The sequence below is a fragment of the Chanos chanos genome, chromosome 1 (assembly GCF_902362185.1).
Source record: "Chanos chanos chromosome 1, fChaCha1.1, whole genome shotgun sequence".
NCBI classification, from domain to species: domain Eukaryota; kingdom Metazoa; phylum Chordata; class Actinopteri; order Gonorynchiformes; family Chanidae; genus Chanos; species Chanos chanos.
This window is the reverse complement of record NC_044495.1, coordinates 19778360-19795534: the sequence shown is the minus strand read 5'-3', so window position 1 is coordinate 19795534 and position 17175 is coordinate 19778360. Positions and strand designations below refer to the sequence as shown.

Here is a 17175-nt window from a genome sequence, read left to right as displayed (position 1 = left end):
GAAAATATTTTTACCTCAAAAGCTAATGAGAGAATTGAGGCTCAGGCAGTGACCTGATCTCATAGGACAGACACTAAATATTGAACATTATTTCATCATCATAGTAAATGTCACCCAAACAGTCCTGTGGAAGCATAGAGTGTCACTGTCCCTAATCGAAATGCGAACCTTAACTTTGAGCATTTTCACATGACCTTTTCATAGTGTTTTTTGAATGAAGTGACGTCCATGAGACCCTGAGAATTGAAAAAAGGGAAAGAGTGGCCTCGCATGGATGGAATATAGAATTGCAATCACTTCAAATATTGACGTTTCCTCATAGTAATATACTGAATGTTGATTTTTGTGTGTTTCAGTCGACTAGCTAGAACTGAGCACACAAGAGTGATTGACAACAGAAAATTTCTTCCTTTTCTTTCTCTGCTCTCTATGCTCTCTTCCTTCTTAACATTTTTTTTCCTGTCCTTAAATACCAGACACAGCTCTATACAACTCATGTTTTCCTCTTCACTTCTGAGATTCCTCTTTTTCTTGTTGCGGTTCACTTCCTTTCTCTTCTCCCCTTTCCTCTTTCTCTTCTCCCATTCTCCCAACTTTCACCTCTCTCTCTCTCTCTCTCTCTCTCTCTCTCTCTCTCTCTCTCTCTGTCTGTCTCCTCTCTCTCCCCCTCTCTCTCTTTCTCTCTCTCCCTCGCTCTGTGCTAAGTGAAAGTGATGTTAGTGAGCTGAGTGAATGCTGCAGGCAGGTCACAGTGTCTGGCTCTGCCTCTGGCTCCAGTCAGGGCAGGGAAATCTCCTCCACCTCCCAACTGCCACTGACTGCTTAGGCAGCCTGCGGGAGAGAGAGAGAGAGCTACCACAGCACAGCACTAACGTCATGACAGTTGCCACAGACTCCATGACCTAGCCAATGCACAATGACACCAGGGTCAGCTAAACTTAGTTTGATGTCTTACTACTCAAACCTTTTGTGTGGCCTCATTCAAAGGGTTCCCAATGAGTTTTTAAGGCTGGTTTTCTTAGTAGCCTATTATTTTGCATCACAGCATGTAGTTACTCTTATAACCATGAATTAACTGAGACAAAGCAGCACTGGCTATAATGACACAGCCTTTACTTTTAGCATTGCGTGATAAATGATAAATCTGATGACATTTTGCAGTTACTCAATAAATATCAATAATGACATTAATGAGAGGTGTACATTACTCATGACAGTACAGTACCTTGTTGTCCGGGTGTAATGTCCTATGTGAAGTGTTTTGTAGGGTTTTCTCACACCAGATTTCATTCAAATTATTCATGTATATGTTAAGCTGCTGGATGTTACACTTACAAGTGTCTGTGTGGGAATGCAAACATCCAGCCATATGGTGCTGTGAAAATGTATACAGGCCAAATGCATGGCAGAATACACCATATGTGTTAGGCTTGCATGTAGGTGCCTGCATTTACCATAATGCACAGCCAAGCAATACATCTTTGTGCACTGAGGACATACAATTCAATTCACTCCTTTGTTTGCTACTGTTTACAGTATATTGTTCCAATGCGGTTTTCTTCAAATCACTTGGGAACTCCAGTGAGCAAGTTTAAGGCCACAGTGGAAAAGCAAAATTCAACTTCTAAGAAGAAATTTCAAAAGGAACCAAGAGCCGTATGGGGGAGCTCATCCTCCTGGCACCTCAGTGTGGGAGCATAAGTTTAGTCATTTTTAGGGAACAAGGGGATAGGCAGAGTTGTGGCATCCATGTTATCACATTCACTGAGTTGGTCTAGAGACAATGAGGCTTAGAGTTTATCAGGGACCCTTCAGATGATGATTTTTAAGGACAGGCTAGTAGTCATCAAAAGTGATAGGAACAAGGCAGAGATGCAGGCAGGTATGTGAGCCAACAGGCAAGTCGGTTTGCAAGGTTTTTCCTGGACCAAAGTCAGGGATTTTCTTAACATACCATGTTTGACAGGTCACATGTCCTTTATTTGTACCTAGGTCTTGGGGTTCTTATGTCTGTGATAGGATAGGTAGAGGAGGAAAGAGTAGGCAGTAGTGCCAAGATGGAAAAACTCTTATAAGAGTTGCTGGTGCAGTGAATGGCTTAGATGCATAGACACAAACAAAGATATATGTTTTCACAATGAAAATACAATCATTTCTGGTTAGGGGGAGAGAGAGAGAGAGAGAGAGAGAGAGAGAGAGAGAGAGAGAGAGAGAAAGAGAGAGAGAGAGAGAGAGAGAGAGAGAGAGGTTGGACAGGCAGTGCAGCAGCCAGTCTCAGGAGCTCAGATGTAGGTGTCAGGACTGACAGCACTGGAAGTGGTCATCAGGGCCGTGTTGTGGAAGGAGCGTAATCAGATGAATCTGGGCCTCCAGGCAGTCCATTACGGGAAAGGATGAGAGTAAGGGGAAAAAAACTATTAGAAATTTGGCGAGGAAGGAGAGTACATAGTTTGCATGGTGGGCTAAGTCCAGTAATGAAGCTCCAACAGGCCTGGCTATGACAGTATAATTAAAAGGGGAAATCAGTTGCAAGAGATCCTTGAGATATCAGAACGCTACTGTTTCCTCCAAAGAGAGAGTCTTAGGTGCTTTGTTATTTTTTGGGGTCAGTTATACAGAGTGAGAATAAAAATAACTGTATAATGTAAGATAATCTCATGGTGCGGTTTTAACCTCAAACTTGCTTTTCAGTTCTGTTCTGTTTTGTTTGTGTGGCCCATTTTACAACAGATGTCAGCACAAAACTACTCAGCTCAACCACAGGCCCTCAACACTACAGTTAAAGATTTATAACCTTTTAATAAATCATAGTACATCTCTCTCTCTCTCTCTTTCTCAGCTGGGTACGATGATGTCGTTTAATTTCAGAAGGTAGCCCCCTCAGGCTGAATGAGTCAGACTGAATTCTTGGACTGTTGGACCACCCTAAGTTCTCTACATCACTGGACTTTTAATTGGAGCATAAACCATGTTGTGTGTATGGGTTATGTCATTGTCTGGTATTAAACTCACCCTAAAGTACTTACTTCAGGCAATACAGCTATCATTTTTCTCCATGTTAAAGTGCCAATTATGCTAATCACCAGGGGGCCTTGTACTGTATGTGTGTGCAGTGAAGTGGTGTCAGGTTTACCTAGGTGAAAATGTAGACTTTCATCAGTTGTGGAGGAAGGCGTGAAGACATTTGTAAAAGGAGTCGGCTTTTATATATATATTTCCCCTCCTTCCCCTCTTACCCTGAATGGTGATGAGTTAGAAGATACTGACTGCTAAGGAGGCAGAGCATACTACAGAGCAGCATGTGACGTGCTTTGATGGTGGCGTCTTCAGATAGTATCGCTGTTTTCTCACACTAGTTATGGTGTAGTGTTGGTGACACAGCATTGGCATAGCAGCATGAAATATGTTAAATACAACATGTAGCTCTGCATAGGAGAATTAAACTATCAAAAAATAACACTTTTTTTTTTTATCTGTAACATAAAATAAAATAGCAAAATTGGACTTTGTTCTTTTTTAGCACTAATCCACGAAGGAACTTGACAGAACAGGGTCATTTCTGACCAACAGAGCAGGAAAATTTGGTAAGAATTGGTTAGTGAGTGGTATTTAGATATACAAACACTACTTAAAAGTGCAGAGGATAATTACTTAGGGCTGCTATGAACCCTTTTTAAGACTATCTTGAAAAATTGAACGAGCAAAGAAAGCTTCACTTGAATCCTGAATGAAAGGTTTCCCCAAGGAGGGAAATGTCAGCTTTTGATTCAGCTCCACACCATCAGACATTGCTCTCTGGATATTCAGTGGCCTTCTCCTCAAAGCAGTGTTCCATATCAAACTGAGAGTGGCCTCACTCTAACAGGATTTCTGGCTTTACCTACCAATCCCAGGTACTGTGGGAATGCTCATGACTCGCAGTGATATACCCCTGGCCAGGTAGACCTGATATGCTCTCTATGTGTACAGTGTTTCAAAAAGTATCCTTTTCTGACTTTTACCAGAATTATTGTGGGTTCGAATGGATGTGCAGTAAAAACAACATTTTTTTGTCCTGGTGCCTTCCAGATTGCAGTCTGAATTCATAATTGACTACCAAATGGATACTATCTCAGGTGTTGTTATGGTCTCATTTCCTTTGTAAAAATCAGATCTTTTACATCATTTTCAGTTATACCTGAATGTGACCAGAGGCTTACATCATACATCAAATCTGGTTACTGTTATCTGTTTTGTATCACAAGGTTTGGATCCTGACTGAATCAGTTCCCCAACTTCCAGCTCAGACCTATACTTGTGTTTTAGCAGCTTTTGTAATTTTGTAATTGTAGGTTTTTGCAACTTTGTAACAGTTTTCTGCAGCTGGCCTCAGATGGATTAGAACAACAGCATATTTAAACAAATCCACTGCAGCTCATGATAGGCCCCAAAATGATACAGCCTGTATACCTAACAGTCTTGAAAAACCTTCCATCCCTTTTTGCTGATGATGGCATAATACTGAAGACCCATCCCTTCTTCTTCTTCTTCTTCTTCTTCTTCTTCTTCTTCTACTTCTAATTCTAATTCTTGTTTTTGCTGCCATATAGCATGCAGAGTGCATTTTTGCTTTCACAAGTGGCTCTTTAGGATATAAATTTCCACATTCTACCATACTTCTTAACCATATTTCTTAACCCACTCATAAGAAAGATATGTTCTTTCTGCATGAACATTCCAGGGAAACAATATATACATTTACATGAAAAAAAAATGCATTTCAGACCATGGAGGCGCTAACTGATGTCTAAGCAAACACCCACCTATTAAAATACATAGTGCCCTCTTTAAATGCCCATTTCCCTTACTGATACTGCCTAAAGCCAATCCTTGTTGTTGTAACATGAGGAGTGAGCCTATTTGCCCTTCACAAGTGCAAGATGGTAGTGTTAATAAAATAAATAAAGGAATAAAAAAAATCATGGTTGTCATGGTGAGGGAGAATGTGGACAGAGTGAGGTGTGATTTAATGTGTTGGCGCTGAGTGCTGAGCATGCCTGCCCCCAGTTTTTGACTGTGTGATTGTGTGCGATCGGATCGTTGTCATGCGAAAACATGAGGGAATTAATTGCTGGGTAACCATCAAGTGAACACTTTATTACTTTAAGCTATTGTCTTAAGCTAGTGCTATACAGCACAACTCTAAAAATGTGTCTAGAATCATCTGAGACCATTATACTTATTGATTAAGTTTCATGTTACGTAAATGTTGTCATACTCATATAAATACATATATTGATACACATACACATACACCTATAGATCTGTCCTATAATCTATTCCTCAACACCAAATGGTCTGTCAATGACTACTATTTACCCTTAAAGCGAGAGCTGAAGTGTTACATATAAATATTCCTGGGAGCTGCTTACTTTTCGTGACATATATTGTCATATTCAGCGGGGAGGATGTCCTACTTTCAGCAGGAACTCATTGACACACAACAACAAAAGAAAAATAATAATAATAACCTCCTTGGTTACTTCCCCTCATCCAAAGGTAGCATGGAAATAGTCCAAAGAGAGAGAGAGAGAGAGAGAGAGAGAGAAAGAGAGAGAGAAACTCTTTTGCTTTCTTTTCCTCCTTTCTCTCACACTATCCTTTGATGTGGACAAAAAAAATCTGTATGAAAAGTGTGTTGGAACAGGACTTGCCTACACAGCAAAATGACAGTACTCACCAGAAGGAGAATATTGCATTGATAACTACTGTGTTTTGTTCTGATTTGTTAATGCACATCCTATCTACAAACAGAAAGTATTGCAAAGCAGAAGATTAACTCTGAACCCCACATAATACAAAGGACTCAAGAATGTGAATGTGAAATGCCAGTCCCTGACAAATACATTATATCATTTTTTTATTACTATTGGTAAAAATGAGAATTACAAATGTTTTTATTCTCTGTTAACCAAATCTGCAAACACATTCCACACCAGTTTACAGGGTACTATTAGATGCACCTTCTTTACATGAATTAGACCGCTTAGGTAAAGAAAAACACAAATGCACCTTTCACACACACACTCTCTCTCTGTCTCAAACACACACACACGCATGCACGCACACGCAAACGCACACGTACGCACGCACACACACACACACACAGATGCAGTAGCCCAAAAAGCATTTCAAGTGATGTGGTGTGAGTCACTTTGCTCCTTTATCCTATGTTAGTACGTAAACACATTGCTTTTTTCCCAGCTGAGTTCTTTAGCCTGATGTGTCTCACATCTGTGCCCATTAAGATGCTGTCCATGCTTTGTTCTTTCAGCACCATATAAAAAAGTTCAAAGGGATCAGAACTGTTCTGTAAGATGCATTAACTTCAACTTCTCAACAGGTCTCCACCTGAATGGCAACTCAGGATAACAGTGTATTTCTAGACATTTCCTTGGCAGATAAATCTTGTGAACTATTAAGTTACACTGTGAGGGAGGCTAAATTACATGTAATAGCTACATTGCTGAAAGTGTTTCTTTACGTTCACTGAAATGTGTGGATATCCAGTGGTACTGTATAATCTGCTGACACTTTTTTCATGTGTTGATAGGTACAGTTACACAGTAATATGCACACTTTGTGTGGCAGTAAAGGCATTTGGATTTGATTTTCACTTTCGCTTGGGACTAAAACATTCTGTCTTGAGGTGCTGACACAAAATTGATATCTGGCCACTGTGCATTGTACCTGCAATTACCCCCAAATCTATCCAATCGCTACCATCCTTTGCTGGCTCCACCAATCACATGGCCACCGGGCAGCTCTGCCTTGTTGCTATGGAGACCTGCCTGTTAATATTCTGTGTGAGTTTCTCAGTGACAAGAGACTAGCCGTGCTCCGCCAAGAAATCGATAGGACATTCCTCCAGCAAACAGACAGCAGTGCAGCAACAGAAAAAAAAAAGTTTATGGGATTGCACTGATTACAAGGTTCCTTGCTGGAGCAGCCAGAACACTCACAGTCAGGGACACAAAATCAAGGCGTTTAGCTTAAGACTCAATTTATTTTTGTTTTTCTGAAAAAAAAAAAAAAATGTTTTCTTGCTTGGGTGTTGCCACTTGTTAAATTATGTATCCTGTTTTTATTTTAAGACATAGCCCCTTCCCCACAGTATCAGTTTAAACATAGGAATGTGGAGGACATGGATGGTGGAGGCTAAGGTGTGAAAGAGAGAGGGAGGCTAATATTGATTGTAGATCCAATCATCCCACATGAATCATGCAAGTTAACGGGAGCAGTTCCCCATGCTTTTATGTCTATTGACCTGTTATAATTGAGTACTATGAGAGACATAAAGATTGTCATCAGGGTTTAGGAGAGGAAAGTGAAAGATATACACTCATGTATCATACTGACTTTTGCTGCTGCAGTTACATCTCTCTCTCTCTCTCTCTCTCCCTCTCTCTTCCACTCTCTCACTCTCTCATACACTATTACACTAATGTTGTTTACAGTCATATACACTGAACTCTCAAGAAGAACAATCAGTAATTAGCAGTACATTCAAATGCCAACATTAGGTGTTGATGTTAAATTGCCCACTACTGAAATGTTTTGTTTTAATCCATCTGTTAATTCATTTGTTCATGATGAATGCTGCTCTAACCCACAAAATGTTTTTTTATAGTTTGGCTGCATATTAAACACAACCAAAGGCTATTGTACTTTTAAATTATATCCCAAAGCAAACTACACATGCATATCTATTTATGCTATATCCAATTTAATTGCCTAATAATACCTTCTCCGTGCAATTCATGATATGCAAACATTTGCAAATCAGCTGAAATGGACAACCATCAAAGCTGCACAGACAGAATAAAAGGCAACACATAATCTGCAGTGCTTGCCAAGGGCTGGCTCCATAACAACTGGGACCTAATTTAAAATGTTTTCAACTCACGTTAAAAAGTTTAGCATCCTCAGGAACATAAATCATGTATTTAAGCAGAATTTACTATCCTTTTGAAAATGGCCTCTTTTTTTTGAGAGGAAAGTGGGATTATTTTCTGTTCATCTCTTCACTGCTTTGGATTTGATAGCTACTGCCAACTTTGATGGTTCATGATGACTACCTGTGTCTCTGGCCTTCTACCCGAAGCACCTGTCAGGCTGACCTCTGTACTCTTATGCACAGTGATGCGTGTCTTCATCTTGGTTGGCCTTGGATGCACAGTTTGTGCAAGGAAGGCTGACACCAAAGTTATGGGGATGCGTTTTTTTCTTGATTGCCAAGTCACGCTTAATGAAACTGGGATCCACTTGATTTTTACCATCACCCTCTTAGCGCAACGGGAGTCTTCTCTTGCAAATGTGTTAACATTTCAGTCTTTTTCAAAACATTTAACACAGATCTCATAGACATGCCCAAAACTCCATTGGATTAATTGTGTTAAACATCTATTCACAGCTGATAGAAATGACTTGCATAATTATGAATCGCTAATGCACTTATGTGAAACTCCTTTGCGCAACTCTTCAATCAGCAATCAGTCCTTATCCATCTATAAAAGATGCCACCTCAGTGTTGCTGTTTGCAAGCATGGGTCAAAGAGGCACGTAGAGCACGTAGAGTATGAGGCCGCGGCAGAGCATGCGTGGGGGAGATACAGTATTACAGAGTTTATGGTATTCAGCACATCTGAGTTAGAAAAGTATGGAAAAAAGAATGACGTGGAAAAATCCGATGCATGACAATACTATTTTTTGATTCTGAGCACTGATTTTGTGTGAAGTGCTTAATTGGTTCTTCGGTGAATGACCGAATATGTCTAGTCTAGGTGCTTACTGTAGGTCTTACAAGTCAACGACAGTTCATGGGTATGGAAAGACCTCCACACAAGAATAAAATGAATGAAGAAAACTTTCTTAGAAAATGTCTCGTTCTTTATAGTTTTTCGACACGGCATCTCAAAAAAGTGTAACAAGTGTAGGCACAGAGTTCAGCAGGGTTTTTTTCTCTAGTAAAATCATCTTTGGAGAAAAGAATACAATTCATGCTGTGATATGTGTACTTGCCTTTTTTGGCACATAAAGTATCAACAAATGGCACAGGCATGTAGCACAAATTAAGGTTGAACTGGTTCATACTGATAGCTGTATTTTGTTGTCCATTGTGTAATGATTGATTAAAAGAATATATTAATTTGAAGTTGTGTTGTTTGAGGGAAATATTTGCTTTTGTTGCATGTTTTTAATGTTTTGTGAGTGTTAGAGCAGTTGTCAAACAAAATTAGTCATTTTGTCCAGCCAGCTTCTGTTTCAGCCTATGTGTTAATTGTTTTGAAAATGTGATGTCAGAGTGGACAAATGTGTTTTAGCAAACGAGAAAAAGGGTAAAACTAAAATGAGGGGCATTACGCCTCTGCTTAAGACCCATTGTACAGGCTTGCACAAAGGGATCATTTTAGACTTTTATGCAGAGACAGACTGAAATAGTTTTCTAGCTATTTTTTTTTTTACCTCTTTATGCTTTTTAGTGGCTTGTAAAATATGTTTCATAGTCTGTTTCAGCTTGCATATACAATGAACACGCTTAATGTGTCTCAGAAGAACTGAGCTGACCCTTGGTCTGCTGTAGAGAGGAATCCCTCAAGCTGCTCTATTCCTGAAACACATCTTCCACCTCTCTCTCATAATCTGTCTCTTCTTGGGTGGCAATACGCAGAGCTGTGAGTTCTCGATAGCAGAATGCATTATTGATGTCTATCTGTGCGAGACGGAGCTGTCCATGCGATTATAGAGGCCCAGCTTACAGCATCTATGACTGTGTGACCCACTCTCTTCCCAACACTTGACAGAGGTACAGGATAGTCAGAATGGCAATGCTTTTTATTGTCAACGGTGGTACTGTCTCGACTGGTTGGTTTTAGACATAAAGACAGAGCTAATGCATTCTGCTTTTCAGTGCGTCCTCTCTTGAAATCAGCAGAGTTAATGTGGATGAGCAAAGTTACATTGCGGGGTGCTCATAAACACATATTAGATTTTCAGATGTAGAGGATGAACTGAGATGTAGAGATTTAGTCATTGTCCTAATATGTCGAATGTTATTTCATGGTATGTGCAAATGCTTCTATCTGGTCTGTGTCCTTGTTCGCTATTTTCCACCACTGAAGAATTACATTGTCCTGTCAGTGGAAAAATGATAGTCACTCAGTGGACATTTAATGCAATAATCATTTGGGAATGTTAATACTTTCAGTCACAGACCATGGGACTTTTTAGGCAAGGGACTTAAGGTTGCCTCTATTCAGTTCTCTTTAGGAGTTGGCACCTACCTTCCTCCATAGTGCCAGAACCGTTTTTTTTAGATTGCAGATATCTCAGAGCATCAAAACAACTGTTTTCTTCTTACCAGGGAGCCCAAGTGTTGGAGCAAGATAACCAGACACAGTGGAGGCTGAGAGAGCTAACACGTATGGAGGGGAAGTCTCAAAATATATTAGTTTTCATGTTTTGATCTGATTCTATGAATTATTGAGCAAAGAATTTTCTGGAAACTGAAATCGTGTTAAGAAGGCTTAGGCACCAAAGCTCAGAGAAAGAGGGTGAGAGAGATAGTTTTAAAAACAGACTGAAGAGGGATGATAGAGAAAACATAAAATATTAAAATGTTTTCTTAAACCCACAGGGGTGCATACTGTATTTTGGTCCCAGTGAACAGGTCATGCAGTGATTTCTGGTGATTAAGTGCTGTCCATTTCTCATGCAGAGGCATGCTGAGAATTGATGATTTGCCAACATTAAAATTGTAGTTCTTTATCTCTCTCTCTCTCTCTCTCTCTCTCTCTCTCCCTCTCTCTCTGTATACACTCATCATCTGATATTCTCAGATTTTTACTGGAAAGAGTGGAGCAATGTACTGTACCTTTACCATAATCATGATGCTCAGCTGCATGTAGGCACACTCTCCAGGCGTTTCCCCTCCAAAACATCTCCTCTGTTTAAAATATCGTTTCAGCTCATCAGCATTAACGCAGTGTAGAAACTGTTACTGTCAACACCTGGAACTCGCTTTATCTAATTTGCGTTCCATGTATTTGAACCTTTAGTTTCCTCATTTCAACTTGTTTGTGTTTGATGATAGTTCTATCAGTGCAAGTCACGTAAGAGGTAAACAGATAAGCAGACCAGATAGAACGAAAGTTATAAAACACCAGATGAGTCATCCAACAGTTCACGGGGTGGGTCTTTTTTGGGAACTGAGTGAATTATTTAACTGTTTTAATTTTTTTGCACATTTGGGTTCCAATACTTTGAAATAAATTCAAACATTTTTTACTGCAAGTAAGGAAAGCTCAAAATGATGCTATGTTAATCATCCCGTAATTAAGTTTTGGTTAAGTAAAATATATTAAACATTATAGTTAGGTTATCTATGCCTTGTTTTGCCAATAACAACTGATCTTAAATTGTACGAGTATTTTAAGAGAGTGATTTAAAGAACAGTTTTCTTTTTTCTTTTCTTTACATTTGTTTCATGGATTCACTCTCAAGAGTACAGGAAATGACACCCAAGTGCATCTTAAGGGCTTGTGACTGAGAGGTGCTGAAAAATTTGATGAATAGGAAAGGTTCATACATTACAAGTCTTTTTTTACTTACAGAAGTTCAACAACCAAAAGAGAATATTTCAAATTTAAGCTTCTGTATCGTTCATAGACATGTTACATACTATGAAATAGGCCTCTCCCGACTCCAAATAACTGTGTAACTGTGTAAGTTACTGAATGTAATTTAGTAGAGATTCAGTGGAAGCAGAGCATGATTTGGTCCCTTTGTGCGTATTGTTAGCTTGGGCAGGCGGCTGCCTCTCGGTCTATATTTACCTGTGGCTGAAGTCAATATCCCATCTGTCGCTCTTTATTCTCCCTGTCCAAACAAAGGGCCTGGCCTGCACTTGTGTACAGTAATTTGATTAGGGCTATTAAACCAGCAGGAGTTGATACAAGTATGTGGGGCCACAGCCAGGGAAATGTATTGGAGAGCCCCTATGTGAGACTGCGCTAATGAAAGGAAAATTTAACACAGACCAGTTGCTGAAAATATTTCTGCTTATTACTGGATTTTAAAGGTTATGACATCACGTCAAATCACATTCTGAAATTCTGATAGGACATTTATTTGAAGTTGTCTTCTGATTCAAGCACTGAGTCAAGTGTTGTACAGTCTTGATACGAATACGAATACAAATACAAATACGAAATATTTTATTAATCCCGAAGGAAATTCAAGTTTCGCAACAAAACCGTCAGTATACACCAAACACAATATAGAATAAAATAGTAGCATATAATAACATAAGATAAATAGGAAAATAGAATAATAAAATTAAAACAAAGATAAAAATGAAGGTTGTATCTGGACATTGTGCAGTAATTAGTAACATAATAAGTAGCCTTAACATGAGAATAGTGGGGTAGATAGAAAGTTATTGCCATAGTGCAGGAGTTATATACATAGTATATAATGAATATACCACAATATAGAGCAGTAGTAGTAAGATTATCACTGTTGTGTGGTCTGTAATGTGCAATAGAAAATGTTGTTGTTAGAGTATTGCATATGTTTTCCCAGATTTGGCCAAAACAATAAGCCCCTTGCAGTCATCTCTTATTAGCTGAATGCGTGCATGTATTTTTTTTTCATCAACATGTAATAAGTTTGAAACTCTGTTAATTATGACTTAGAGTATTTCACACAGTCTCAGTATGACCAAAATGTTATACCTCAAAGATCTGTAACTGTAAATATTCTCATTTAAAACGTTCGCTGGAAGGCTCTTTGGTCAGAGTTGCATGTAATTTCTGGATCTTTGTAAATCCACAGGTGTGCTGAGTCTTCCAGACAGTCTGAACCTGCACCGGGACCAACAGAGAGCAGGAAAGGGAGGTGAGGGGTATTCCTACACCCAGGCGGAGCTCCGCACCATCGAACAGTGCCTCCTGGCCACACGGGTTGGAAGCATCGCTGAGCTCAGTAAGTTCTTATTTACACTGCACATTCATCACAGTATATCATCCACATTTCTCTGAAACATATCTTAAAAAAGGTCAAAATTGTGTGCAATGTTTACTTTATTGTATGGATTAAGATAACCCTCAAAACGATCAGAATATTAACCATATATTTGTTTTGCACTGTCATAGTCAAATTGCAGAAGATGAAGAAATGCAGAAAAAGACGAACACTGTCTTGTGTCAGTTTCACTCCCACTCATAGGAGAGATCATTCATCTCTGGACGGCACTATGATCTTGACTGTTACACAGCTGTTTTTAGAATTCCGGTGTAGGTTAATGTCAGCTAACTGGAAAGCCCTACCCTAATCTAATCAGGGTGTGTGTAATCAAGAATCTGGGGAGTTGTTTTCTGAATTCAACCTCTTCATCCGAACATGAATGGGATGAGTTAAATAAAACTGAATCATTGTATTAGATCTGTCTTAGTGTTGTAAACAACTGTCTTATAGCCTTGTGTGGGTTTGTAAGCACATGTATCTGAAAACAAGAGTGCATATTTGAGAATATGTTCCAGAATATGTCACTTCTTGGAATAGCCATATTAAATGAAATTTGCAGCAGTTGAGTTATGAAAACCGGTGGTGACTTTTTGAGTTATTCAATCATCAAGTTGGTCTACCAAACAAATCCAAAGAGGAAACAGAACTGAATATGTGTAGAAGGACATGTCGATTACAAGGAGACTTTGACCCCACTGTCTGTAGTCAGCAGCGCTTTCAGATTTTCAGGTGATTCCTGTTTGTACAGCACTGTTCTGACAATAGCAAAACATGTACACGCACATTTGTTTATCAGCAGGCCTGGCTCCAGCTGCATGCTCAGAGCTTGTTCGTTCCAGAGAGAAATAGATGCGGACATAGATTAGGATAAAGGTATTCCTGCAATAATTGTGTATAAATGGATTATACTGTGCATATCAGGCATTTGATAAGGAATACCAGCAGATGAGGTATAGTAATTAACACTAATTGACAAACATTCTGGCTGTTTAGTAAGATTAGTCCTTATTATACATTCAGTTTACGTTCATTTTAAACCAAGGTGCTCTAAATAGATTTCATCAATTTATGCAAATGCATCCTACACGGATATAAAATAACAATGCTAAAGTCATTTTAAAATCACAGTCTCCTTTCTTCACGTGCAATCCTCGGCTGAAAATCGTCCAATGGCAGACCACATCTGGCACAATTAGACTGCTGATGCACATAGAAATTGGTGTTGATGTTAGTGGGAGAAAAATTGTGCAATGTCCTCTCCTCTTTTGAGACCACTGGCCCTCCTTTTGCACATTCCATGAGTCTTTGTGAGCGTGAGGCCAAACATATTTTAACAAGGTGTGTTACAGTGAGACTGTACATCTGTGTGTGGGCAGGGTGCCATTTGGCTCAGTGTGGTCAAAAGGATCCACTAGGCAAATAAACGACAAAATGTAATTCAGAGCAGGACCCTGCCAATGGGGCCTCATCAGTTTTGACTGTAGGGTTTTAGGTATGTGGGTGACACATATTTCATTGCTTTTTTTGTTGCAGTATACAGAGAAATACTGTCAGTATATGAAGGGGCAACAGTCATTTTCTGTAGGCTTTTAACAAGGAGCCTGTGTGTTATAATCGTAAGTGCTGTTGCCATGGTGACTAAAAACAAATTCTTTTCTTTTATACGCATGAAAACATAGCATATGTAGCTTGATTGAACAGGCTGTGTGTGTGTGTGTGTGTGTGTGTCTGTCTGTGTGTGTCAGTATGTCTGTGTTTGATCTTTCAGTTTTTTTTCTCTATTGCCCAAGAGCATATTCTAAGAGGAGTTTCTCCTCAGGGCTGCAGTATTTTTTCTCCAAAGACATCCTTGTTTTCTCATTATATTGAAAAAATACCGGTGGTAGTGATTCAGTCCGGGCTTTCCACAAGGAGGTCATAAAACAGTTGCTGTTTTGCTGAGGAAATATGGGTAAATTTCCAAGAACAATATTTTAATGAAAGCATTCTTAATCATGAAACCCAACTTTTCACATTGTCATAATGACATAACATAATGTGTGCTCTCTATAGTAGATATAATTTTATGTGAAATATATGTGCAAATTTCAAAATTTTAAAAATGATCTTTACCTCCGCAGTGTGGTTACCTGGCAGTTTGATTGAACATTGCATCATTACTACACAAATACAGATCAAAACCAAATAATAAAAGGTGCACTTCCACTATGAAAGAAATGGTAACATCTGTTGGTAACACCTGTTCAACAGGACTTCACAATTACTGTTTTTATTGTCACTTTGGTTTACGTGACATTGGCAGGCTGAGAGGAAAAAAATGAAATGAACATATCATCACTTTTCTTTGTAGCTTATTTCAGTGATGACTTAATCTCAGCCAAGTCCTGAGTTTTAGCTTCTTATGTTAGAGAGAACTACTTTGCACTTTACAGCATCTCAACATTTCCAGCTCCTTTGTGGTCTGTCTCTGTCACAGACCATGCTCTGAACCTGTTCACTTAATATTGCTAAACAAAAGCCAAAAGATAAAAAAGTATAGCCCATTTTTCACAGAGAAACTTTCATTTTTACTGTTTTACTTTACTGACAGATATTCTTTCTCTCTCTTTCTCTCTCTCTCTCACCCTGGTTGACTGGCTTTCAAAGTTGCATATCCATCAGCCAATTCAGGACATCCTCTGACTGCTCCATGTTAAAATATATTTCCACTGTGCTCTGTCTTTTGTTCTATGCAGCAGCCCCCCCATTTCTCTCTCTCTCTCTCTCTCTCTCTCTCTCTCTTTTAAACACACACACACACACACACACGCACACATGCTCTGAGAGAGACAAACACACACGGCCTGATCCCTATCTCTTTCTGAGTCCTGTGGCATTCCACTTTTCAGTTGTATGCCACACTGTTCACTGTTCACAGTTTCAGGGATATCAGGAACCCTGTGTCAGTCAGACAAGCAGAGATGCTTCTCATTCTGGCTAACATGCAACACTTGAGCTCTTTCTCTCTGTCTCATTCACTGTCCTAAGCCCAGCTCCCTGCTCAACACTGCCGCATAAATCTTGGAACATTCAGAGACTTTTACAGTTAAGTAAAGAAGTAGTTCTGATCGTTACTGATTTCTACTTAGTCTATGGTAGTCTGCATATTTACTTCATTTGCTTAGCTTAGTGACATAGAAAATGAGAAAATGAAAGTTTATGTTCTTTGTTTATCTCATATTCACTATATAACTCTATGTTCTGTCTCCTTTGCTCATTCAGAATCAGAAAGCATTCCACTGTCCTGCTCTTTGCCTTTCTCATGAATTTATCTGATACATGTTAAATGAAACCATATCTCTTACATGAGATAAAGTCAAATCTATATTGAATTAACAGTCCATTAAATTTGTCAGTGTTAAAAGACTATGTGAACAGTAAATTGAGTCAATAATTTAATATTCAGGAAAGAGTCAGTAAATGGCTATGGACAAGGATGATTAGGCATCAGTGAAAAATCAGAGCATGTGCATCAGTTTAAAGAACGCTGAAGCTTGAAAAGACAGCATTCAAAAATATGTTCACGAGAATTTTTTTGGACAGCTTATGACTTTATGATTTTTAATCATTGCTTCACATTAGTCTGGGGCCATGCTGGTTTCCAAGTGTATATCAGTATAACAACATGGGGAATGATGGAAATCAATAAAATAACTTTTACTGTTTGCTCTGTTTGCTCTTTATTTAGCAGGCCATTAATACATTTTGGTGACACCTTGACTTTGAATTATATTCCCTGACTATAGTTAGTGTGAAAATATTAACACACCATTTTATCACAGTATTGTTAAGTGATAGTGTTCAGCTATAAGCATATATGTGGTTTATGGTTTAGACAATTAGTGTGTGTCTCTTTAAGAAATATGCAGCTCTGTAACCTGTCAATCAAATTGTCAGTTAGTCTCTAGTCTTTGGTTATAGAGCGGAGTCGCACGGTTTTTCGACCGTGTGTCAAACCATTAGTTTGATGAGAAAATTGTAAAGGAAAGCCTACACTTAGGTTTGAGTTATTTATTTCATCTGCGTACTCTTTGTTTTTTGGATTCTGACAATAAAGAAGATTTGTTTTAA

At 38.9% G+C, this 17175-nt stretch overlaps 1 protein-coding gene across 2 annotated transcripts in view; it reads left to right on the top strand.

The window, feature by feature from the left end:
- Nucleotides 1-17175, top strand: part of btbd11a (BTB (POZ) domain containing 11a) — a 94603-nt gene that overhangs the window by 52386 nt on the left and 25042 nt on the right. For both annotated transcript variants that reach the window (XM_030780047.1, XM_030780038.1), the window contains exon 2: nt 12874-13023. In XM_030780047.1, coding sequence (XP_030635907.1) covers nt 12874-13023 — 150 coding nt within the window. The remainder of the gene's footprint in view (nt 1-12873; nt 13024-17175) is intronic.